The following is a 21,973-nucleotide window of genomic DNA, read 5'->3' on the forward strand; positions in this document are numbered from 1 at the left end:
CCTGAGGCAGGAGAATTGCTTGAACCCAGGAGGTGAAGGTTGTAATGAGCCAAAGATTGCAGTGAGCTGAGATCACACCACTGCATTCCAGCCAGGGCGACAGAGTGAGACTCCATCTCAAAAAAATAAAAAGCCACAGTAATCAAGAAAGGGTGGTATTGCATAAGGGTAGACATATCAATCAATGGAAAAAAATATATCAGAAATAAATCCCCACAAAAATGGTCAACCGATTTTCAACAAAGTTACTGAGGTCACTCAATAGATAAAGAAAGTATTGTCTTTCAACAAATAGTGGTTAAACAAATGTAAATCCACATGCAAAAAAATATATATATATCAGTCCTTACCTCACATAATAGATAAAATGTAACAAGACATAGATCATAGACCTAAAACTAAAATGCATAATAAAACTAAAACTTTAGAGGAAAACAGAGAAGAAAATCTTTTTTACTTTGGGTTAGGCAAAAAGTCTCTTAAATAGAATACAAAAATTATGAAACTTAAAAAAAGAAGACTTTTTATTTTTATTCATTTAGTTAAATCAAATATAGCTCACTGCCACCTTGAACTACTGGGCTCAAGGGATCCTCACAAGTCAGTAGCTAGACTACAGGCAGGCACCACTATGCCTGGTTAATTATTTTTTAACTTTTTTGTAGATATGGGGTCTCTTTATTTTGCCCAGGCTGGTCTTAAATTCCTGGTCTCAAGTGATCCTCCCATATCAGTCTCCCAAAGTGTTGGTATTACAGGGATATGTTATTGTGCCTAGCCTCATGAAAGATTTATTTTTAAAAATGAGGCTTGAGCCCAGGAGTTTGAGGTTGCAGTGAGCCATGATCACACCACTGCACTTCAGCCTGGGTGACAGTGAGACCCTATGTCAACAAACAAAACAAAATAATACAAAAAACAACTTTGCTTTTTAAAAGATATTGTAAAGAAAATAAAAATAAAAGCCATATGTTGGGAGAAAATATTTTCAAATCATATATCTGAAAAAGGACCTCGATTCAGATCACATAAAGAACTGTTATAAGCAACAAAGTAAAAAGCAAAATATTTGAACACTTTCTTCATCAAATAAGGTATCTGAATGACCAATAACCACATGAAAAGATGCTTAATATCATTTGTCCTTAAAGATACACAGATTAAAACCCCAATGAGGTACTAGTACTGATATACTACTATAGTTAAAGAGCTTGACAATACCAAGTGCTGACAAGAATGTGGAGCAATTAGAAGTCCCATACATGTTGACAAAAAGTGTCAAACTCTATAAAATATTTGAAGAGGTTGATTCTGAGCAAAATATGAGTGATCAATGGACTGTACACAGCCCTCAGGAGATCCCAAGAAATGTGCCTAAGGTGATTGTGATTGGGCCACAACTTGGTTTTATGCATTTTAGAAAGACAAGGCATAAATCTATATGGGTAAGTTGTACATTGATTTGGACAAGAAAGGAGGAGCAACTGGAAGCAGAGGCTTCTATGTTAAATGCAGATCCAAAGATTTTCGGATTGGCAATTGCTTGTAAGGGTTATCAATAGAAAGGAATATCTGAGTTATGATTAGGGATTGTGGAGACCAAGGTTTCATCTTGCAGATGAAGCCTCCAGGTAGCAGGCTTCAGAGAGAATAGATTGTAAGTGTTTCTTATCAGACTTAAAGAATCTGTTTTATCAGTAACCCAAAAGAGAGGAAGGTATAATGAGGCATGGCCAGCTCCTGCTTCCCATCATGGCCTGAACTAATTTTTCAGGTTAACTTTGGAATGCCCTTGGCCAAGAGGAGGGGCTTATTCAGATGACTGGGAAACTTAGAATTTTAGTTTTGGTTTATTAATACATACATTGTTGGTGAAAGTGTAAAATGATACAGCTACTCTAGAAAATATTTTAGCAGTTTCTTATGAAATTCAACATAATCTATCTTATTATAAGGCTCAGCAATTCTACTTTGAGGAATTTACCCAAGATAAATGAAAACACATGTCATAAAAAGACTTATATATGAATATTCATAGCATATTTATTCATAATAGACCCAAACTGGAAACAGTTCAAGACTTCATTAGCAGGTGAATAAACAAATTTTGGTGGTGTTTACACAACTATGTCCACCTGTCAAAACTCATCTAACTGTATACTTAAGGAGATGAATTTTATTGTAGATAAATTATGCATCAATTAACCTGGTTAAAAATAAAGTATATTCCAAATGGAGGAAATAAAACCTTTTCCTTCTAACTGACACTTTGTATCCTCTGACCATCATTTTCTTATTTGCCAACCTCCTGCAAGCCCTCGATAACCACCATTCTACTCTCTGCTTGTTTGAATTTGATTGTTTTTGAGTGCACACATAAGTGAGAACATGGTGGGAGTTCTGTTCCTAGCTTATTTCATTTAGCATACTGTTTTCCAATTATCTCCATGTTTTTCCAACAACAAAATACTTTTTTTCATGCTTAATTTCATGAACGGTAAATATAGTAAATAATAATATGTCGTACATTTCAAAATCACTATGAGTAAATTTGAAATGTTCTCACCACAAAATATGGTATTTGTGGTGATGGATATGTTACATATCTTGATTCAATTAATCCACATTATATTCATAAATCATAACATCATTTTGTACCCTATAAATATACACAATTCTCGTTTGTCGCTTTACAATTGAAAAGTAAAGATTATTGCAAATAAATAGTCATTTACAATTCCAAAAAACATGAAAGTAATCCATGACTATTCTTTGCATCTGGAGAACTGAACTCAAAATCATAGCAGAATTTTGAACAACGTTTGTTCAAAAAATTAAATTATATTATATTAAAATTAATTGGTTCTATGGACGTTTTTGTTGTTTCAATTAAGAGGATGCTGTTGTATTTATCATATTCAATTTATTAACATGTTTACTATATCATTTATTTCATCAGCTTAGTTAAGAACTTATTTTACCTATAAAACTGCTTCTTTTCAGACCATTAATATCAAGTGAATCATCTGCACAAGTTAAATTTCTTATGCAGGGGCACTCTATGAAAATCTAAACTACAAGTAAGCATTAAAATAAAATTCAACATGTTCCTGTCATAGTATATTTTACTAATTTTAAACCTTTGTTTTATGTGTATTCATTGCTGGAGCAGCAGTATTAGTAAAGTGCTGACCAGGAAGCCTTGTCTAATGCAGGAGATATACATCATCATTATAGTAGTATCCAGTTGGAATGCACAGTTCTTCTGAGCTGCATTCACAGTGTGTTAAGAAACACGGATTCACATTTGCAAAAGTCATGAAGCATCTTTTGGTTTGCAGATTTCCAATTCTTCATGCAAATATTTCTCCTCCTCAGTATTTATGCAATGTTGCAAAAACATAAACAGCTCTAAGATAATTTAATATTGCAGGCATTTTCTTCTCAGAGCTGCTTTGCAAGCCTATTAAAGTCTTTCTAGATACCAGGCAGTAATTTATGTGTACTTTCAAGATTTTCTAAGTAAATCAATACTTATGAGAGAAACTAGTATCATAACATCAGATACTGAATTTCATAAAACAAGATCTATCTTATATTTATGGTTGTTAAAGCCCTACCTACAGTTTGAATAACCTTTGTTAATTCTTTGTCTAGATGATTGTAAGGAGGATTCCAGGTTCCACGTTGACCAGAGCTTTGATCTCTGAGCAGGCTATTAATGGCTGCCAAGTCCGAGGTGCTATTTTATGATGCAGTTACTGCTGCCTCAGGTACTGAGCCCATCAACATGTCTCATAAGTATTTTGTGTTAGTTAGAATTCCTAACAACATGGATTTCTAGTGATGTATCTCAATCACAAACTCCACTACAACCAAAAGGAGTATTCATGGTTGCATAGTGATAGCTATCAAATGCACCATTGGAAACATTCTTTCAATTTGCTGCATTAAATCTCAATAATGAAAGACTGTATAATTCAGTGTTAGGGAAAAATATAATAATCCAGCTCCTTATTTTATATAAATGACTACTTACATAATAGTTTTAAAATTATTTCCAAAGATAAATTAGGTCTTTTGTTTACTCACTTAGCAACTACTATAACTATAGTTATAGTTGAACAACTATGTGTCAGGCTCTCAACCAGGTAACACACAGGCGAATAAAGTAAGCCTCTGCTTACAAGAAGTTTATGATGAATATATCATCATGTGCTATATAACAATGTGTCAGTCAGCAATGTGCCACGTATAGTGATAATAATCCCATAAAATTATAATGGAGCTGAAAAATGTCTATACCTAGTGATGATGTAGCCGTCATATCATCATAGTGCAATGCATTAACTTTTCTATGATTGGATACACAATACTTACCATTGTATTCCAATTGTCTACAGTATTCAGTACAGTGACATGCTGTACAGGTTTGTAGCCTAGAAACAATAGACTATACCATATACCCTAGGTGTGTAATAGGCTATATACATCTAGGTCTGTGTAAGTACACTCCATGACGTTTTGCACAATGACAAAATTGCCTCACAATGCATTCCTTAGAATGTATCCCCTCATTAAGTGACACATAATCTTACTTAAGATATTAACAACCTGGTTTTCATCCCCAAAGAAGAAATATTCGGATGTGTATACAACTAGAGTACAAAATTTTCTCTGAAGACAGATCAAATTTCTAAACTGGTAAGGCTTTTTAAAACATCCTGAAATCAGTAACAGGAACTGCTATATGAGGTTTCACTTACGTTTCCTTTAGAAGTAACAAAGTTCACATGATGTGAGTTGAAAAATTTTAAAATCATGATTATAAAAAGATATATTTTCTATATAGGTGTTAAATTTTGAGGGATAAAGAAAAGAAGTTTATGTAACTGCCAAGCTTGAGGCAGTTACATAAAGCATATAAAAAACATCCCTAATGGGGTAATGAATGACCTCTTGTTTCTACAGAATTTATTACAATGGAAAACACTGAATTAGTGAAAATATTAACTAACATTTTGGACTGCACACTCTGCCCTGCCCTGCTCTGGTTTTTAGCACCAAACTTTTTCAAGTAGACTGCCACTCAAGAGGGGAGAGGTCTCTGAGTCCTGGGCCAAAGCCTATTTGACATATTTGCGAGTGCTAAGAGGAGTACACTTAACAACTGTGCAATCCAGTCTTTTTGTCTATAGTTTCCACAACCTGTGCCAAGTTGTGGCATGCAGAGACACTGTAATCCTGAACTGGGCATTTAGAAATATTATGTGACCATGTAGGAAAGATTATCGTGATCTCTTGTATTTCAGAACCAACAAACTTTATAATTCTGTTAGTTGGAAATACAGTTGAATATGGGATTTTATCATGCTCTTTGACGATTTAGGAAATAAATTTCAAAAGATATTTTCCTTCTGTGTTTCTAACATTCACTATTTTAAAGCATGACATGTTATGAACATTTGGAAAACAGAATCTGTTGAATGGCATACATTTCAATTATAGTAAAACTGGAAGATTTTTGAGGAAATGACAGATGTATTTTCTGATTAAATGCTATTTTCTGTTAACATTTTAACATTACTAATCTCTGCTTTGAACACCGACGGCATTCCATGACAAAAACTTTTGTGTATGTAAAGGACTGTGTGGCCAAAATTTCAGAAGGCCCAAAAAGTGACCTAGTAAGATAAGGCAATGATTAGCAAAGGGACAGCTTTTATAAACCTATGCAGAAAACATATTGACATACAGACTGATAGCTTATGTTCAGCTTTAATTAAAAAATTACGTATGGCACCCTGTCAAAGTCAGCTTTTCAGTTTAGTAACAACACTAAGAAAAGGTCACCTCTATTCATATTCATTCTGTATTTCCTTTGGGAATTGTTTTTAAACGTATATTTAAACAGATGTATTATGATATATTTTAAAATTTTCTACAGAAGAAGTCAAAATTTAGGATAAAATTAGCAAAGTCCACTGGAAAAAAATATCCCTTTTACTGTCATTTACAAATGAACATTGGCTTCAGAAAAGTTTTGTCATATATTTCATGTTTACCACCACTGTATACTGCCTCCACCATGCTATATACTATCAATACTTACTCCGCTCAGCAAACCCTTTGCTTAAGAGCATAACCCCTAAACCAGACAGCAATAATTAAAATAACCAGCACTCTGACTGATAGAATTAATGCACAACCCTAGAATGCTTAACTTATTATAAAATTGTAAATTTTATAATAGGTATTGTAAAATTCTGCCTCATTTAATACCTTATCTTAATGAATTCATAATTTTAAATTACCTACCTTATAATCCAAGAGCGAGTTTACTTGTTCAGCTTCAGAATTACTTATCATGTCACTTTCTTCATCATCAATAATTTCTATTTTCTATAACACAAGCAGAGAAGTTTTCAAAAATATATATCACATCATTCTTACTACACTCAGCAATGTCTATAAAATGTGCCTTCAATGTTTAGGTTATCTAGTCTAGGTCACCTGGAATAAACTCTGATAACTGACTGGCTCCTCAGTGTTACACATAGTGTGTATCTGAACCACCTCCCTCTACCTTTAACTGATGAGTGCTTGGTAAATTAAAAAAAAATAATTTGATTTAAAATAGAAAATTTCTTTTTGCAATATTCTTAACAAAACAGGCAAACTGCTTAAATAGCACCCTCCAGTGACAGGAAATTCATTTTCTGTAATGGTGGTCTTTTCAATGGTAAATATAAAATGGATAGACAGAGCTTTCCTTTTTATGTTTCCATATGCCTCTTTGTTACTTCTAATGTAAAATATCAGAATATGACATATTTCAAAATCAAATACAGTTTTCAAAAATTCCCATATTTACTGCACACTGCACAACTTTAGCTTGACAACTAAATGAAAGCAGGTATCTATGATCAAATGATAAAAATTGCACGGTGATTTGTTTCCTTCATTGAAGAGTAACATCCAGGATGAAGAGGTGGAGAGTGAGGAAAAGGGAGAAAGAGAGAGGAGAGAGACAGATTAAATTATCTTTAGCTTTAAAATTAAGATATAGCATAGCTTGTACAATATCTTGCCAGCAGTAGGTACTAATGCTAATTTAATATCTGTTGAAAAAATGAAGAAAACAGTTCAGTGTTGATGAAAAAATGACCAATGAGCTCCCACTATGAGGGTCCAAGTTCTCTAATCATGCGATTTTTTTTTTTTAATCAAAGCAAAAACCAAAGGTATAAATAAAATCAGCTCTAATCTTTTCTTTGGCATGTAAAAAATGCGGTTAAGAAATGACAACTTTAAATATTTAAACTCTGCCAACCCAAAATAAATTTTTTTATAAAAGGAAAAACTAAGCTATATTCAGTCACTAGACAGTCTTTTAAGAACAAGCACATAAATAGCAACATGCTGTAGGCAGGATTTCAAATCAGGCTTCCTACCCAGCGTGTGTGTGTGTGTGTGTGTGTGTGTGTGTGTGTATACACACACATATATACATATACACACATACATATATATTTATATATGGTGATTAAATGTAATAAACTAACTTGGAATGATTATATTTAATATATTACATATGAGGATATGATACTATTACAGGGTTTGTGACCTGCAGGCTTTTGAATCAGGAAAACAGCTGCAGTGAAATTACTTTCTACTGCTGCCTGGAGATGAATCCAATGCTTTGTTTTCTATTCTAATCACTATAAACTTGGGGCTTAATCATGTCAGCTCTTCCAAGACCTCAGATTCTATTATTTTTTATGTTTTTTAGATTCTCACATATTTGGATTGGCTTTGAGAAAAAGTACCTAGGCAATTCAGGGAGGGGTGCACCAAAGAACACTGTGTAGATGTGTGCATTTAAATAGGTCTTAAATGTCTGTTTGATTTGTCATCCATGAATAATTGGGTGCACTCAAAAGTTACAGGCAGAGGAGATCAACCTTTGAAAGCTTGGAGTTTTGTTTCTAAAAATCAATTGCTTTTTGAAAAATTAGGTGCCTAAATGACTGTTAGTCATCCTGTGCAATGACTTCATTCATTATCTTCAAATATCTGCTGCGAAGGAGATTCAATGCAGAGAAATTCAGGGTCAAAAAGAGCATGTATTTAAAGGGAAAGGTGTTTCAATTTGTAAATTGTATATAACTTGCACACTAAAACTCAAATCTGAAGCAGAAGATTATTACTTGGTAGAATTTAAGAGTAGCACAATTCATAACCACGGAAAACAATTACTTGTAGCTAGCTAATGAAAACATGACTTTACCTCACAATCAAAGCTGTTTTCCTGTATGCTTGTTGAACTCAGTGTTAGAAGGGTCAAACATTGACTTTAATCAACCAGGACTCAAATCAGGAAAATACAATCCTAAACTATATTCTGCTTGTGGAAAACATTGTTATATAATGTTGTTATTTAACAAAAGAATAGCAAAACTATTTTATGCGCTCAACTTTTATTAAAGACATGCAGCAGGACTATAGTGTGAAATGAACAATGCTTGTAATGAAAATCAATGTAAATCCTAAAGTCACAGCCATTTTGTAACAGAAAATTCAATTATGGGGCTATTTTTCAGTGGCTGCAGTAAAACACCGAATACTGATTTAAAAGCAAAAACAAAAGAACAATGACATTCCACTTTATGTCTGACTCCTAATACCATCTTGATTATAGGATTACTTGATAGGGCAGAATATAAACAGATGCTGCTAAAACAGCGTCATAGGGAGCATCACTATATTTTTACATTTTCACAAAACCCAGTTTAATTTACACAGAACCTTCTTCTATTTGCTATTCAAACATTTAACACTGTCTTTCCTCCTATGTTGTGATTTTTAAGATGACTAACTAGAGTATAATTTAACTATTAATATGGGGAAAAAAGTTTCAAACACATTATAGATAGGATGTTCTGAATAGAGAACTGAGTCAGAAATTCTTGCATACATGCATCACAACTAACAAAGGTTTCCTTCATGATCTCAGACTAAACTCTGTTTTAATTCTGCCATCTGTCAAATAGGAAGAAATCTGCTCTTTACTAACTGTATTAAAGAAAAATAGCTTGTTATGTATAAAATATCATATAGGTACCAAGTATTGAATTTTTATATTTGCGAATCTCCTCAATCAAAAAATTAGTGATACAGCTGATAACATTTTAAATTACATTTTGTAAGCCCTAAAAGATATATAATTTCACTTGAAATAGCTCTGTTTTGGTTTGTGAAGTGGAGCAAGACTTTATTCTGAAAATATGAATATTTTCACCAACTGGATCTTTTGCATGAAATCAATCATATACTGGGAAAATAATTTCAAAATGTACATACCACATTATCTGTGGATACTGCATGGTGATCCTCTTCCTTATGAACCCTTGCCTCATTTGGAACAACATCATTGGGCTCTTCTATAGAAAAAAAAATGCCATAAATTAGTTTTTCATTCTGCAAAATTTCTTAAGAATATTGTTTTCAAGATAATTTAAATATTTTATCTATTATAAACTGATACAAATGGAAAATTCATTTCATACACACTTTGATTAGCAATTCTACTTTAAACAATGTATTCTAAGGAAATAAGTAGGGATGGGGCAAATACAATGATGGTCACCACTGTGCTATTTGTAATGAAAAAATGGACAAAAACTGTATCCTTAACAATGGAAGAATAGAGAAATTTAGAATATATCTCTATAATAAATATTATGAAGCCACTAAAACGAAGTAGAAAAAAGGAGTAATAGGGAAAATATTAACGGGCAACTGAAAAGTGAAAAAATGAAGGTAACAAAATATCTTGTGTGGATACATATGCTATTAATTTTATTTTAAAATATATATACTTTACTATAAAATTTAGATAAATTTTTTATACAAATATGGAAATTTTCATGGAGAGAAAAGACTGGGACTGTTTACAGGAAGACATTGTCATTAGTATTTCTAGATGGAATTATGGGAGATTTTTAATTTTTCTGTTTTATTTTTGCTTATTTGTATTTAAATATTTTTTCTACAATGAACAATTTTTTCATTCAAATAAAAGAAAGTGATAAAATAATTTTCAAATATATGATATCAAACCATAAATCCAGAGCATTTCCAGTTTTGTGAATGTAACACACACACTCCTGTATATATGCAAAGAGAAAACAGTGCAAAAATATCCCCTCATCCTTATTTTCAGAAGTTATCACTGACGAATAAGATTGTTTCTATTTTGTATTGTATTTCCTAGTACTTTCTAAAATGAACATGTATCCCTTTTCTGATCAAAATTCAATATTCTAAAAATGAAAAAATTAAGTAAAAGAAACAAATAATTCAGAGAAACCAGACTATTAAATAGCTCTTCAGGCTGAGCTAGGGGAACAGGTTGGTTCAAAACACAGGGAGTCTGCATGTATAATCTTTTCTATTTTAGATTACCCTCCACCAGCCCCTTAGAAAAACAAGGTAGCAATGCTCCTATCTCTCTCTCTTTTTTTTCTTTTGGCATAGCCATGTCATGGAGGTTGTTTGAATAAATACTAGTAGAATTTCATGGTCTCACGGTAACTGACATTTTATTTCACCTTAGGAAGCAGAACAAAAATATTTATCAGCCCTCCCCAATTTTTCTAAGTCCATTCCTTCTCTTGGAAAGAAATATAGGTGTGCTTCGTATGAGCTTGGGGGAATTATTAAGAGAAAAATACAGTTAATCCAGGAACTGCCATATGACCATATAGAGAATTCAAGTTTAAGATATCCAGGAAAATCTTACCAGAATTTTGATGCAAAGTGCATTATAATACAATTTAAATGTTTTTGTCTCCTCCTCTAGATTTTTTTTAAAAATTAACTTTTATTGGGCATATTTAAGGTATACAACATGATGTTATAAGATACACACATACAGACACCCATATATAAATTGTTTCTATAGTGAAACAAATTAACACATTCATTATCTCACCAGTTACCCATCCCCACCCTAGAGCAGCTGTAGCATACTCCTTTAGCAAAAATTCTGAATACAGTACACTTATTAATAGTAATCTTCATGTTGCATATTAGCTCTTTTGATCTGTTCATACTACATATTTGCTACTTTTAATTATTTGACCTGCATTTCCCTATTTCCTCTCCCACCAACCCTGATCCTGGTAACCTCTTTTTTTTTTTTTTTCTCTATCTGTATATATTTGACTGTTTTTCCCCCTGCCTTTTGCCACAACATGGATTGAATCTGATATGGTTTAGGTCTGTGTCCCCTCCCAAATCTCATGTCAAATTGTAATCCCCGGTAATACAGGTGGGGACTGGTGGGAGGCGACTGGATCATCGAGGTAGATTTCCCCTTTGGTGCTGTTCTTGTGAGAGTAAGTTCTCAAGATCTAGTTGTTGAAAAGTGTGTAGCACCCCACCCCTCATCCTCTTGCTCCAGTCATGTAGCAAAATGAGGAAACACATAGGGCATGACTAGTAGGAAACTGTACCAAAAATGGCTCTTTTCAGTATTTGAAAATGATTTTATGCTTTTCTGTTGAAATTTCTGTGAGAATGAAAAGGTTACCATACAACTGTGAAAGACACCAATAAAAAATCTAGACAAATACACTTATGATCAAATGTTTTTTTATTCATACATTAAATTCTCTTTCTTCTTTTTCTCATTGTGTCTTGATTACTGTGCCAGCTGTTTAAGGAACACACCATGACAAAGAATGTCAGTGTAGGAGCAGGGGTCCACTAAGAGTGGACCATTAAAGTGGACTTTAAAATTAACTTTCACCTATTTTCCTTCAACTACCTATTTCCTAAAATTATCTTTTAGGTGGAGAAGTGAAACTTCACTTAGGGTCTTCTGCACTTTCTCAGAATATTTTCTCTCAGTTCACCCACTCAACCACAGAAACACACAAATCCCTACTTCTCCAATCTCCTTCAACTAGCCACCACTCAGCAGGCCCTAAAACACCAGTCATGAGGCACTGGGAATATCCAAATATTTCCAGGCACATGCAATTTAGTAAACACTAGCAAATGACAGAAATGGTTTAAAGGACCAACTATATTAGAAACAAAGGGCTTGGAAATGGTGCAGTGCTTCTATTTTCTTGATAATTTTAAAATCTGCCTCACTATTTTCCTGTACACTCAATTCTCTGTTATCATCTTCAATATGAATAACAAATGTTAGGGGAGAGAAAGAGAGAGAGAAACTTGAATATTCAAAACACATGGCCCTCTTAATACTAGTAGCTTTGCTTTCCCTTTCATTACTCAACCTACTGCAATCTGCTTGCCTCTCCTCTCCCCATGCAGTTAATTGCTTTTTAAATAATTTCTAAAACAACAAATTCAATGGCTTTCTCATTCCTTTTTCTACTTAACTTCTAAGAGGCCATGAGACCAATGAAACAATGATGGCTTTTCCTTCTGAAATCTCTTATTTGTTTTAGTTTTTTTCTTAATTTTAGAGACAGAAATCACTATGTTGTCCAGGCTAGAGTACAGTGGCCATTCGCAGATGCATTCAGAACACGCTGCAGCTTCAAACTCTTAACCTCAAGGGATCCTTTCACCTCAGCTTTTCAAGTAGCTGAGACTACAGGCATGCCTCTGCATCTGATTCGTTTTTTGGTTTTAGGAAAACCATAATGTTCTGCTGCTTCTGTTTCTACATGTTATTTGAATGGCTCCCTTTTCTCCTCCAATGTCCAAATCTGGATATTTATCAATACGCAGTCTTTGTCCCTTGTCCTTTCTTGTTTTTCATTTTCTCACTTAACTAAATCTTCAATTTTCATGGCTAGATATTTTTTGCCTCAATGTGGGTGAATTTTGTATTTCTTCTTATGTCTTAAGCCCTCATCTGAGTTTCAGACTCATATTATCCAAAGATCTGTGGACAGCTCCACATGGATGTTGAACCATTAGCTAAAATCGAATACATGCAAAACTGAATTCATCTTCCTACAATATTCTATAAATTTAATGCAATGCCAAGAAAAATCTTTCATGGGTTTTGGGAAAGGGGATTGGGAAAAGGTATGCTTAAACAGTACAAAATTTATGACTGAACAATTCTAAAGAATCAACATACCATAAGAACAAAGAAGAATGAGGGCCCCACCAGATATTAAGACATTTTTATAAAGCCACAGTTGTAAACCATGAGATCAGTGTAATAATAAGAAGTCTCAAATTTGACCCACATGTGTATACGTGTATGTCTGCATGTGTGTATGTGTCTGTGTGTGTGTGTGTGTGTGTGTGTGAGAGAGAGAGAGAGAGAGAGAGAGAGTGTATATATATGCATCTGTGTGTGTGTATTTGATAAAAATCTACATTTCAACTCACTGGAAAAAGATGAGTTATTCAACAAATGGTGTAGGGAACATTAGTTAACCATTTGGAAAAATAAAATTAGATGTATTAACACGTCTTGAAGCAAAATGAATTCTAGGTGAAATAAATATCAAGTTGTACAAATTAAACTATAAGGATGCTAGAGGCAAATGTAGGGGTATATTCACATAATTATAGTACAAGGAAAGACTGTAATCATGACCCAAAGTAAGTATTGGTAGATTTGAAAACTTAACAATTACAAAAGAAAATCTGAAATCAGAAAATACCATAAACAAAAGGCAAACAATAAACTGAAAAATAGATTATAATTATTCTAAACAGAGCTCAATAAAATCAAAAGCAAAATGATAAAAGGCATGAACCTCTGTTTCTCAGTCATAGATTCAAAAACCTATATATTGTATGATTCAATTTATAGAAACTGCCCAGAAAAGGCCAATTTATATAGCCATGAAGCAGATCAGTGGCTTCCTGAGGTTGAGAGTGGGAAGAGAGCGTGACTGCAAATGGGTTCAAGGGAATTACTGGAGTGATGAAAATGACATAAATTCAGATTTCATTGATGGTAATGGTTGTACAACTGTATAAAATTCATTAAATATCATTGAATTCTATATTTAAAATGAATGATTTTCTTTTGAGACAGGGTGTCACTCTGTCACCAGGTTGGAGTACAGTGGCACAGTCACTTGAGCTCACTGCAGCCTTAATTAAACTCCAGGGCTCAAGTGATCCTCTCACCTTAGACTCCTGAGTAACTGAGACTGTAGCTAGTATGTTAAAAAAACTTTTTGTAGAGATGAGTTATCATTATGTTGCCCTGGCTGATCTCGAACTCCTGAGCTCAAGCAATCATTCCACATCAGTCCACAAAGTGCTGGGATAACAGGCATTAGTCACCTCACCTGGTCTTACAATGGATGAATTTTATGATGTGTAAATTTAATCTCAATAAGTGTGTTAATAAAAAATGTGTCAGAAGAGAATCATATCTATGCTTGAAGACAAATGGACAGATAGTACAATTACATGATATTATTAGAATTATCATTTAGAGAAATATTGAGAGGTATCATAAAGATGATCCAGTTTAATTCTTTTTAGCACATGAGGAAACTAAAGACCAAGTAATTAAATACTTTGCATGAAAGTCTTATGAAATGTCACATGAAAAGCTAGGAGTTGCATCCAGATTTCCTGACTACTAGCCTGGTATTTGTCACATTATACCATACTCTTTCATTACTGTGTGTTTATAATATTCTGACCTAAACTGACTAGAATTCCAAAAAAAACTAAAAATTAGTTACTTAATCATAATGTATGAATTGTAATGGGCAATATTTATAAATGTGGGAGATTATTACTGTTGTAGATGAATGTTCCTTGTGATGATGATGTGGGAGACTGTTTAGGTGGAGGCACTAAAAATAAATATATTCTTTGGCCAAATGTTTTGAAGACTCAAGACTTGAAGTGCAGTGAGCTGAAAAGCAAGTAAAAAATGCATCAAATTTACAAAGGCTATTATTAGGAGATTCAGCATATAAAGTACCTTGAGAGCTTCCTTCAGACAAGCAGATGGATACTTCATCATTTCTGTCATTATCCTCTCCTACTTCAGGCCCAGCTTCCTCTCCTGGTGTGAGTGCAGATAAGGAACCAGACTCAGGCTGCTCAGAGAAATCAGCAGGGCCTCCTCTTGGAGGCGGAACTTCAATCCCCATTAAACGATATTTCCTTCTTCGATTCCCAATCCAAGTCTTTATAAGAAAAATATAGGAGAAATTTTTGTAAATGTAGAAAACTTATCAGTTATGCCCAGTAAAATAATGAATAAATACTTCATAAAATATGATTTAAAGGAATAAATGGGTATATAGAAAGATAAAAATTTTATGTCAATATGCTAAGATAAAAATAATTATGTTTTGTCTTTTTATAACTATTTATAATTGACACATAATAAGTGTACATGGTTATGGGGTACAGTGTGACAGTGTGAGGTTGCAATAAATGTACACATTTTATAATGGTAGAATCATGATGGTTAGCATGTCAATCACCTCAAAATGTTAATAGTTATGGCTTTTATTTTAAAATATTTATTAGCAGAAAGAAGATATTTATCTAAATATTCAGACTTTTAAGCAATATGCAGTCGATTGAAAATGACTTTTTTCTTTTTCTTTTTTTTTCTTTTTTTTGTTTCTCAAGAAAACAATTCACCAAATCTTCCAAAAGAAAAATAAACTGGTTCTTTTTCAAACTGAAACATCATAATTATAACTATAATTCATGTGCTATTTCCAGTCTTGTTCTTCCTATGTGAAAATGTGACCTCTGTTAATTTTATTTGCTTCCATATTATTACCTTGGTATTTCAACCATTGTAAAGTTTTATTTTACTGAATTTACAACCAAGTTTTAAGACATTCTGTATTGAAATAATTTTAAAATCATGGGAAGTTTCAAAGATAAATATTGTTTATTCTTCACTCCATCTTCTCCAGCTTCCATCTTACATAATTATAGCAAAATTTCAAAAACAGGAAATTGATACTGTACAATGTGTGTGTATATTTCTATGTCTCTTTATCCCACCATTCCTCTTCCTCTCCTTCCCACAATCCCTAATCTGTTTTCTGTCTCTATAATTGTGCTTTTTCAAGAATATCATATAAATTGAATCATGCAGCGTGTGACCTTTTGAAATAAGCTTTTTCAATTCAGCATAATTATCTGGAGAGTCATTTAAGTTGTGTATATTGAGCCCAATTCTTTTTCTTGCTAAGCAGTATTCCGTGATATGTATGTACCCCTGTTTGTTTAACCATTTCCTTGTTGAAGGACACTTATGTTGTTTCAAATATTTTGCCTATTACATATAAAGCCATTTTGAATGGTAATTTACAGGTTTGGGGTAGAGTTTCTATTTTTCTAGGATAAATGCACAAGGATGAAAATTACAGATTATATGGTTACATGTTAAATTTTATAAGAAACTGTCAAATTGTTTTCCAGAGAAATTCTGCCATTTTATATTCTTATCAGCAATGAATGAAAGATCCAGTTTCTTAACATTCTTGCGAGCATTTAGTATTGTCAATATTTTCTAAAAATTTTTATCTGTTCTCATAGGTGTGTGTAGTAACAGGCCAACAAGTTCTTAATGTTGATCATCTTTCCATGTGGTTATTTATCATCTCTGTATTTGCTATCCTTTTCAGTGAAATGGCTCTTCATTTTCTAATTGAAGTGCTTGTGTCTCTTTAGTGTTGAAGTTTGAGAAGCTCTTTACATATTCTAAATATGAGTTCTATGTCATATTTGTGGTTTGCAAACATTTTCTCCCAGTCTGTAGCTTAAATTTCTGTCCTATTGGCCTTTTGCAGCACAAACTTAACACTGTTCAAAAAATAAAGGATATTAATTTTAAATAATAAAAAAATGGGTTCATTGAAAAGATTGGTAAACTTGACAAACATCTAATTGTTAAACACAGTTTAACATGGGCCTGGTGGCTGGTGAGTGCCTGTAGTTGTGTATACTTGGGAGGCTGAGGTGGGAGGATCAAGGCTGCAGTGAGCTATGATCACATTATATTAAACACAGTTTAACATAATTTTTATCAAATTCCAGCAAGATTTTTGTAGATACATATGAGATAATTCTAAAATTCATATGGAAAGAAAATGAGTGAGTATGGCTAAAACAGCATTGAATAAAAAAGAATAAAGTGGAAGGAATATAGCTACCTAATTTCAAGACTTATTATATAATTACAGTAATCAAGAATGTGTGGTATTGGCAGAGGGCTAGTCATAGATCACTGAAACAGAATAAAGAATCCAGAAATAGCCTTACACAAGTATGACCAACTTAGCTGACCTTCGACAAAGGTGCAAAAGGAATTTAATAAGGGAAGGGTAGTTTTTTCAAGAAACAACGCTGGAGCAATTGGATATTCATAGAAAAACAAAAATGAACCTTGTCCTAAATCTCGCACCTTATACAAAAATGAACTCAAAATGGATCATCGATTTAAATATAAAAAACAAAACTTTAAAACTTTGAGAAGAGAATCTTTGGGGCTTCAGGATTGGTGAAGAATTCTTAGAAATGGCATTAAAAAGCACAATTCATAGAAGAAAAGTAACTTCTGGGGTTTTGATTGAGGTTGCATTGAATCTAGATCAAGTTGAAAAGAACTGAAATCTTGGTATACTTGAGTTGTTGTATACATGTCCGTGGAATATCTCTCCATTTATTTAGATCTTTGATTTCTTTTATCAGAGTTTTGTAGATTTCTTCATGCAGATCTTGTGTGCCTATTTCATTAAATTTATACCTAAGTGTTTAATTTTGGGGAAGCTAAAGTTAAGTGTTTTATTTTTTTCAGTTTCATTGATTTTTGCTCATACCTTTGTTATTTCCTTCCTTCTGTTTGCTTTGTGTTTATTTTGGTCATCCTTTTCTAGTTTCTACCTTTTTCACTATCTTATTTTTTTTAAAGACAGGATCTCACTCTGTCACAGCAATGTGATAATAGTTCACTGTAACCTTGCACTCCTGGGCCCAAGCAAGTCTCCCACTTCAGCTTCCTTAGTAGTTGGAACTATAAGCGCTGACCAGTCACCATGTCCAGCTTTTTTTTTTCTAGTTTCTTAAGGTGGGGGTTTACATTATTGATTTGAGAGTTTCCTATTTTCTAATATATACGCTATGATAAATTTTGCTCTCAACATCACTTTATCTGCATCCCACAAATTTGTTATGTTGTTCTTTTTGTATTTTCAGTGTACTTTACCTTCAATATTCTTTCTCTAATGATTTTTCTTTCTTTATGTAGCTCTGCATGGACCTGTATGGTTTCCCTTGTATCTGAAGAACTTTTCAACATTTCTTGCAAGGCAGTTCTACTGGCAACAAATTCCTTCCTTTTTTTTTTTTTTTTTAAAAAATCTTTTTTTTTCTTTTACATTCGAAGAGTAATTTCACTGAGTACAGAATTCTGGGTTGGTATTGTTTGTTTTTTCCTCTCAGCACTTCAAATATTTCATTTTATTGCCTTCTTGGTTGCATGATTTCTGAGGAAAAGTCAGATTTAATTTTTATCATTGCTTCTCTGTAAGTATTTGTTTTTCTCCTTTGACTTCTTTGAAGACTTTTTCTTTATCATTGGTTTTTGCAGTTTGAATATGATATGCCTAGGTGTAGCTTTTGATTGTTTGTTTTACGTTTGTCCTGCTTGGTGTCCTCCAAGCTTCGTGGATCTGTGGTTTGGTAATTTAGGGAAAATTCTCAGTAATTATGGCTTTGAATGTTTCTTCTGTTCTAGTTTCCCTTTTTTCTTTATGGTAGTATCCCATTGGACATATGTTACACCTGTTATATTTATCCCATAGTTTTGTATATTATGTTCCATTTTTAATCAATATTTTTGTTTTTTGTTTTCCAGTTTTGGAAGTTTCTATTGACATATCCTTAAGTTCAGAAATTCTTTCCATAGCCATGTCCAGTCTACTAATGAGACCATCAAAAGCATTCTTCATTTCAGTTACTGATTTTGATCGCTAGCATTTGTTTTTGATCCTTTCTTAGAATGTTCATGCCTCTGCTTACATTACCATTATGTTCTTGCATGTTGTCTATTTTTTCCATTAGCGCCCTTAGCATATTAATCATGGTTCTTTCCAATTCCCGGTCTGAAAGTTCTAACATCCCTGTCATGTATGAATGTAGTTCTGAAGATTGCTCTGTCTCTTCAAATTGTGGGGTTTTTGTTTTTGTTTTTGTTTTTGTTTTTTACCTTTTGCTATGCCTTGTCATTTTTTACTAAAAGTTCAACAGGATGTACTGGGTAAAAAGAACTAAAATAGGCATTTGGTGATGTAGTGTTAAGGTTAAGAAGAACGTAAAGCATCCTATAGTCCTATGATGAGGTCTAAGTCCTTTAGCGAATCTTTGCTGTGGCCTGTGAACTTTACAAGTGCTTATAAATTTTTCCTCTACCTTAAGTGAGAGAGGATCGCTAAAGGGGGCTGTATTTGGTTATGTCCTAATAAAATCCCAATAGGTTAGGCTCTAGTAAAATATTTGTTCTTAAGAACAGGCTTTCTTAAGAACAGAATGTTCTAGTCTTCTTAAAAACGGTTACTTTTCCACTCTTCCTGCCATGAGCCTGAAAGGGTTTTTCTCCAATACTCACAGTGAGAATCTGATACAACCTCTAGGAGTAAAACTCACAAAAGTGTCACCCCCTCCATGATTGTGCCCTCTAGAATTTCTAACTTTCAGACTTGTCTACACTGAGCCTCCAGTAATTCATCAATGACAATTTAGGTTTTTCTGTCTTGGTATTGGTTCCAATGGAGGTTTCTGCTCATGGAATTCTGCTCCAGTAAGTTGTGATTCTCTGTATCTGCCTATTTATCTCACCAATTTTGGGGTCAGTGGTTTGCCCTATAACTTCACTTATCTGTCAAATCTAAAAAGAATTGTTGATTTTCAGTTTGTTCAGTATTTTATTTGTTAAGATAAACTGTTAACTTCTAGGCTCTTCAAATGCCAGATCAGAAACTAGAGGCTCAATTTCATTTTATTCCCATATGACTTCTTCTTTAAAAATGTTTTATATATATATATATATACACACACACACATATACATATATAATATATATCTGTGTGTATATATATAAGGATATATATGTGTGTGTGTGTGTGTGTGTGTGTGTGTATATATCTATATGGCTAGGGTTAGTGGTTAAGAGGGTTAGGAGTTAGGGTTAAGATTGTTATACATATGTATATATATATATGTATGTGTAAACATAGATGTATATATACACACATATATACATTTATACATTTATGTATGCATGTACATATACATTTATATGTACATAGAGATGTATATAAACATAGATGTATATATGCGTATATATATGTACAGCTACATGTTTATGTGTGTGTGTATATATATACACACACATATATATATGTATATATAACAACCCTAACCCTAACCCCTAACCGCTTTTACTCCTAACCCTAACACTATGTGTGTATGTGTGTGTGTGTGTGTGTGTAGGTGTGTGTGTGTGTGTGTGTCAGCATAGAATACTACCCAGGCATAAAAAAGAATAAAATCACGTATTTTGTAGTAACATAAATGGAACTACAGGCCATTATCCTAAGTGAAATAACTCAAACAGGAAGTCAAATACCACATAATGTTGCTTATAAATGGGTGCTAAACTGTGGGTACCCATGGCAATAGAGACTAGAGTAATAGACAATGAAAACTCTAAAAGGTGGGAGAATGGAAGAGGAGTGAGGGTTGAAAAATCACCTGTTGGGTACAATGTTCACTATTCAGGTGATATGTACACTCAAAGCCCAGACATTACCACTACACAATATATGTGTGTAACAAAATTGCACTTATATCCCTAAATCTATAAAAGCTGAAAAAAGATTCTCTTTTTGACCATGGATTATTTAAAAGTGTGTGGCATGACTTAAAAGTGTGTGGAGATTTTCTTGTTATCTTTATGTTATTGATTTCTACTTTGAATCAAGAGATCAAGAGTAGTCAGGAACATATTCTGTATGATTTAGATTTTTAAAATTTACTGAGGTTTGTCTTATGGTCCAGGATTTACTCTATCTTTTTTGTGTGTTCCATGAGCAGTTGAAAAGCGTGTATTTTATTGTTGTGGGGTTGTACATTCTATTAGTCAATTAGACCCTATTGATTGAGGTGTTTTGAGGTTCTTCTATATTACTAATATTCTTCTGTGTAATTACTGTAGCAGTTGTTGAGAGAAGGGTGATGAAATCTCCAAATATAATTTTAGATTTACTTATTATTTTTCAGAATTTGTAGTTCTTGCTTCACATTTTTTGTAGTTGTGTTATCTGATGCATACACATTCAGAATTGCAATGTCTCCTTGATATGTTTACCCTGTTATTATTATATAGTGTCCCACTTTGTCCCCTGTAATTTCCTGTGCTTTGAAGTCTACTTTATCTGATATTAATATATCAACTCCTGTTTTATTTTTATTCATGTTTGCATTATATATGTGTTCTATCCTTTTACTTTCAAACTACACATATCATAATATTTTAATATATTGTAGACAACATCGAGTTATGTCGTTTTTAGAAACCCAATTTGCAAATCTCTTTTTTTAGTTTGTGAATTTAGGCCATTTAAATTTAATGCAATTATTTCTATGCTAAAGCTTAAATATGTCATTTCATTTTCTGCCTTCATATTTTCTGTGTGCCTTTTGTTGTGTTTTCCCCTGCATTCCTGTGGGGTATTTAAAAATATTTAGAATTCCATTTATATTTATGTATAGAACTTTTCTGTGTTCCCTTGTATGACTTTTTAGTGATTGATCTAGGCTGTCATCTATCTATCAATCTGTATCTATCTATCTATCTATCTATCTATCATCTATCTATCTGTCTATCTATCTTATGACAGTTACAAGAGGGTAAAAGTCCAGGTTGTCTACTAGACTTGTATTGACATCCAGTGGGGAAAGAGATTCATTT

The 21,973-nt window shown here is 33.0% G+C and overlaps 1 protein-coding gene across 1 annotated transcript in view; it reads right to left on the reverse strand.

Annotated features, from left to right (window-relative positions):
• The window catches only part of HDX (highly divergent homeobox), a 175,507-nt gene that overhangs the window by 13,339 nt on the left and 140,195 nt on the right, over positions 1 to 21,973 (reverse strand). The window contains exons 6-8 of the mRNA XM_032251400.1: positions 14,954 to 15,161; positions 9,364 to 9,443; positions 6,319 to 6,402 (exon numbers count right to left, since the gene is read on the reverse strand). Of these exons, the coding sequence (XP_032107291.1) occupies positions 6,319 to 6,402; positions 9,364 to 9,443; positions 14,954 to 15,161 (372 nt within the window). The remainder of the gene's footprint in view (positions 1 to 6,318; positions 6,403 to 9,363; positions 9,444 to 14,953; positions 15,162 to 21,973) is intronic.

Source organism: Sapajus apella, unplaced genomic scaffold (genome assembly GCF_009761245.1).
Source record: "Sapajus apella isolate SASKATOON/1434 unplaced genomic scaffold, GSC_monkey_1.0 scaffold75, whole genome shotgun sequence".
Taxonomy (NCBI): domain Eukaryota; kingdom Metazoa; phylum Chordata; class Mammalia; order Primates; family Cebidae; genus Sapajus; species Sapajus apella.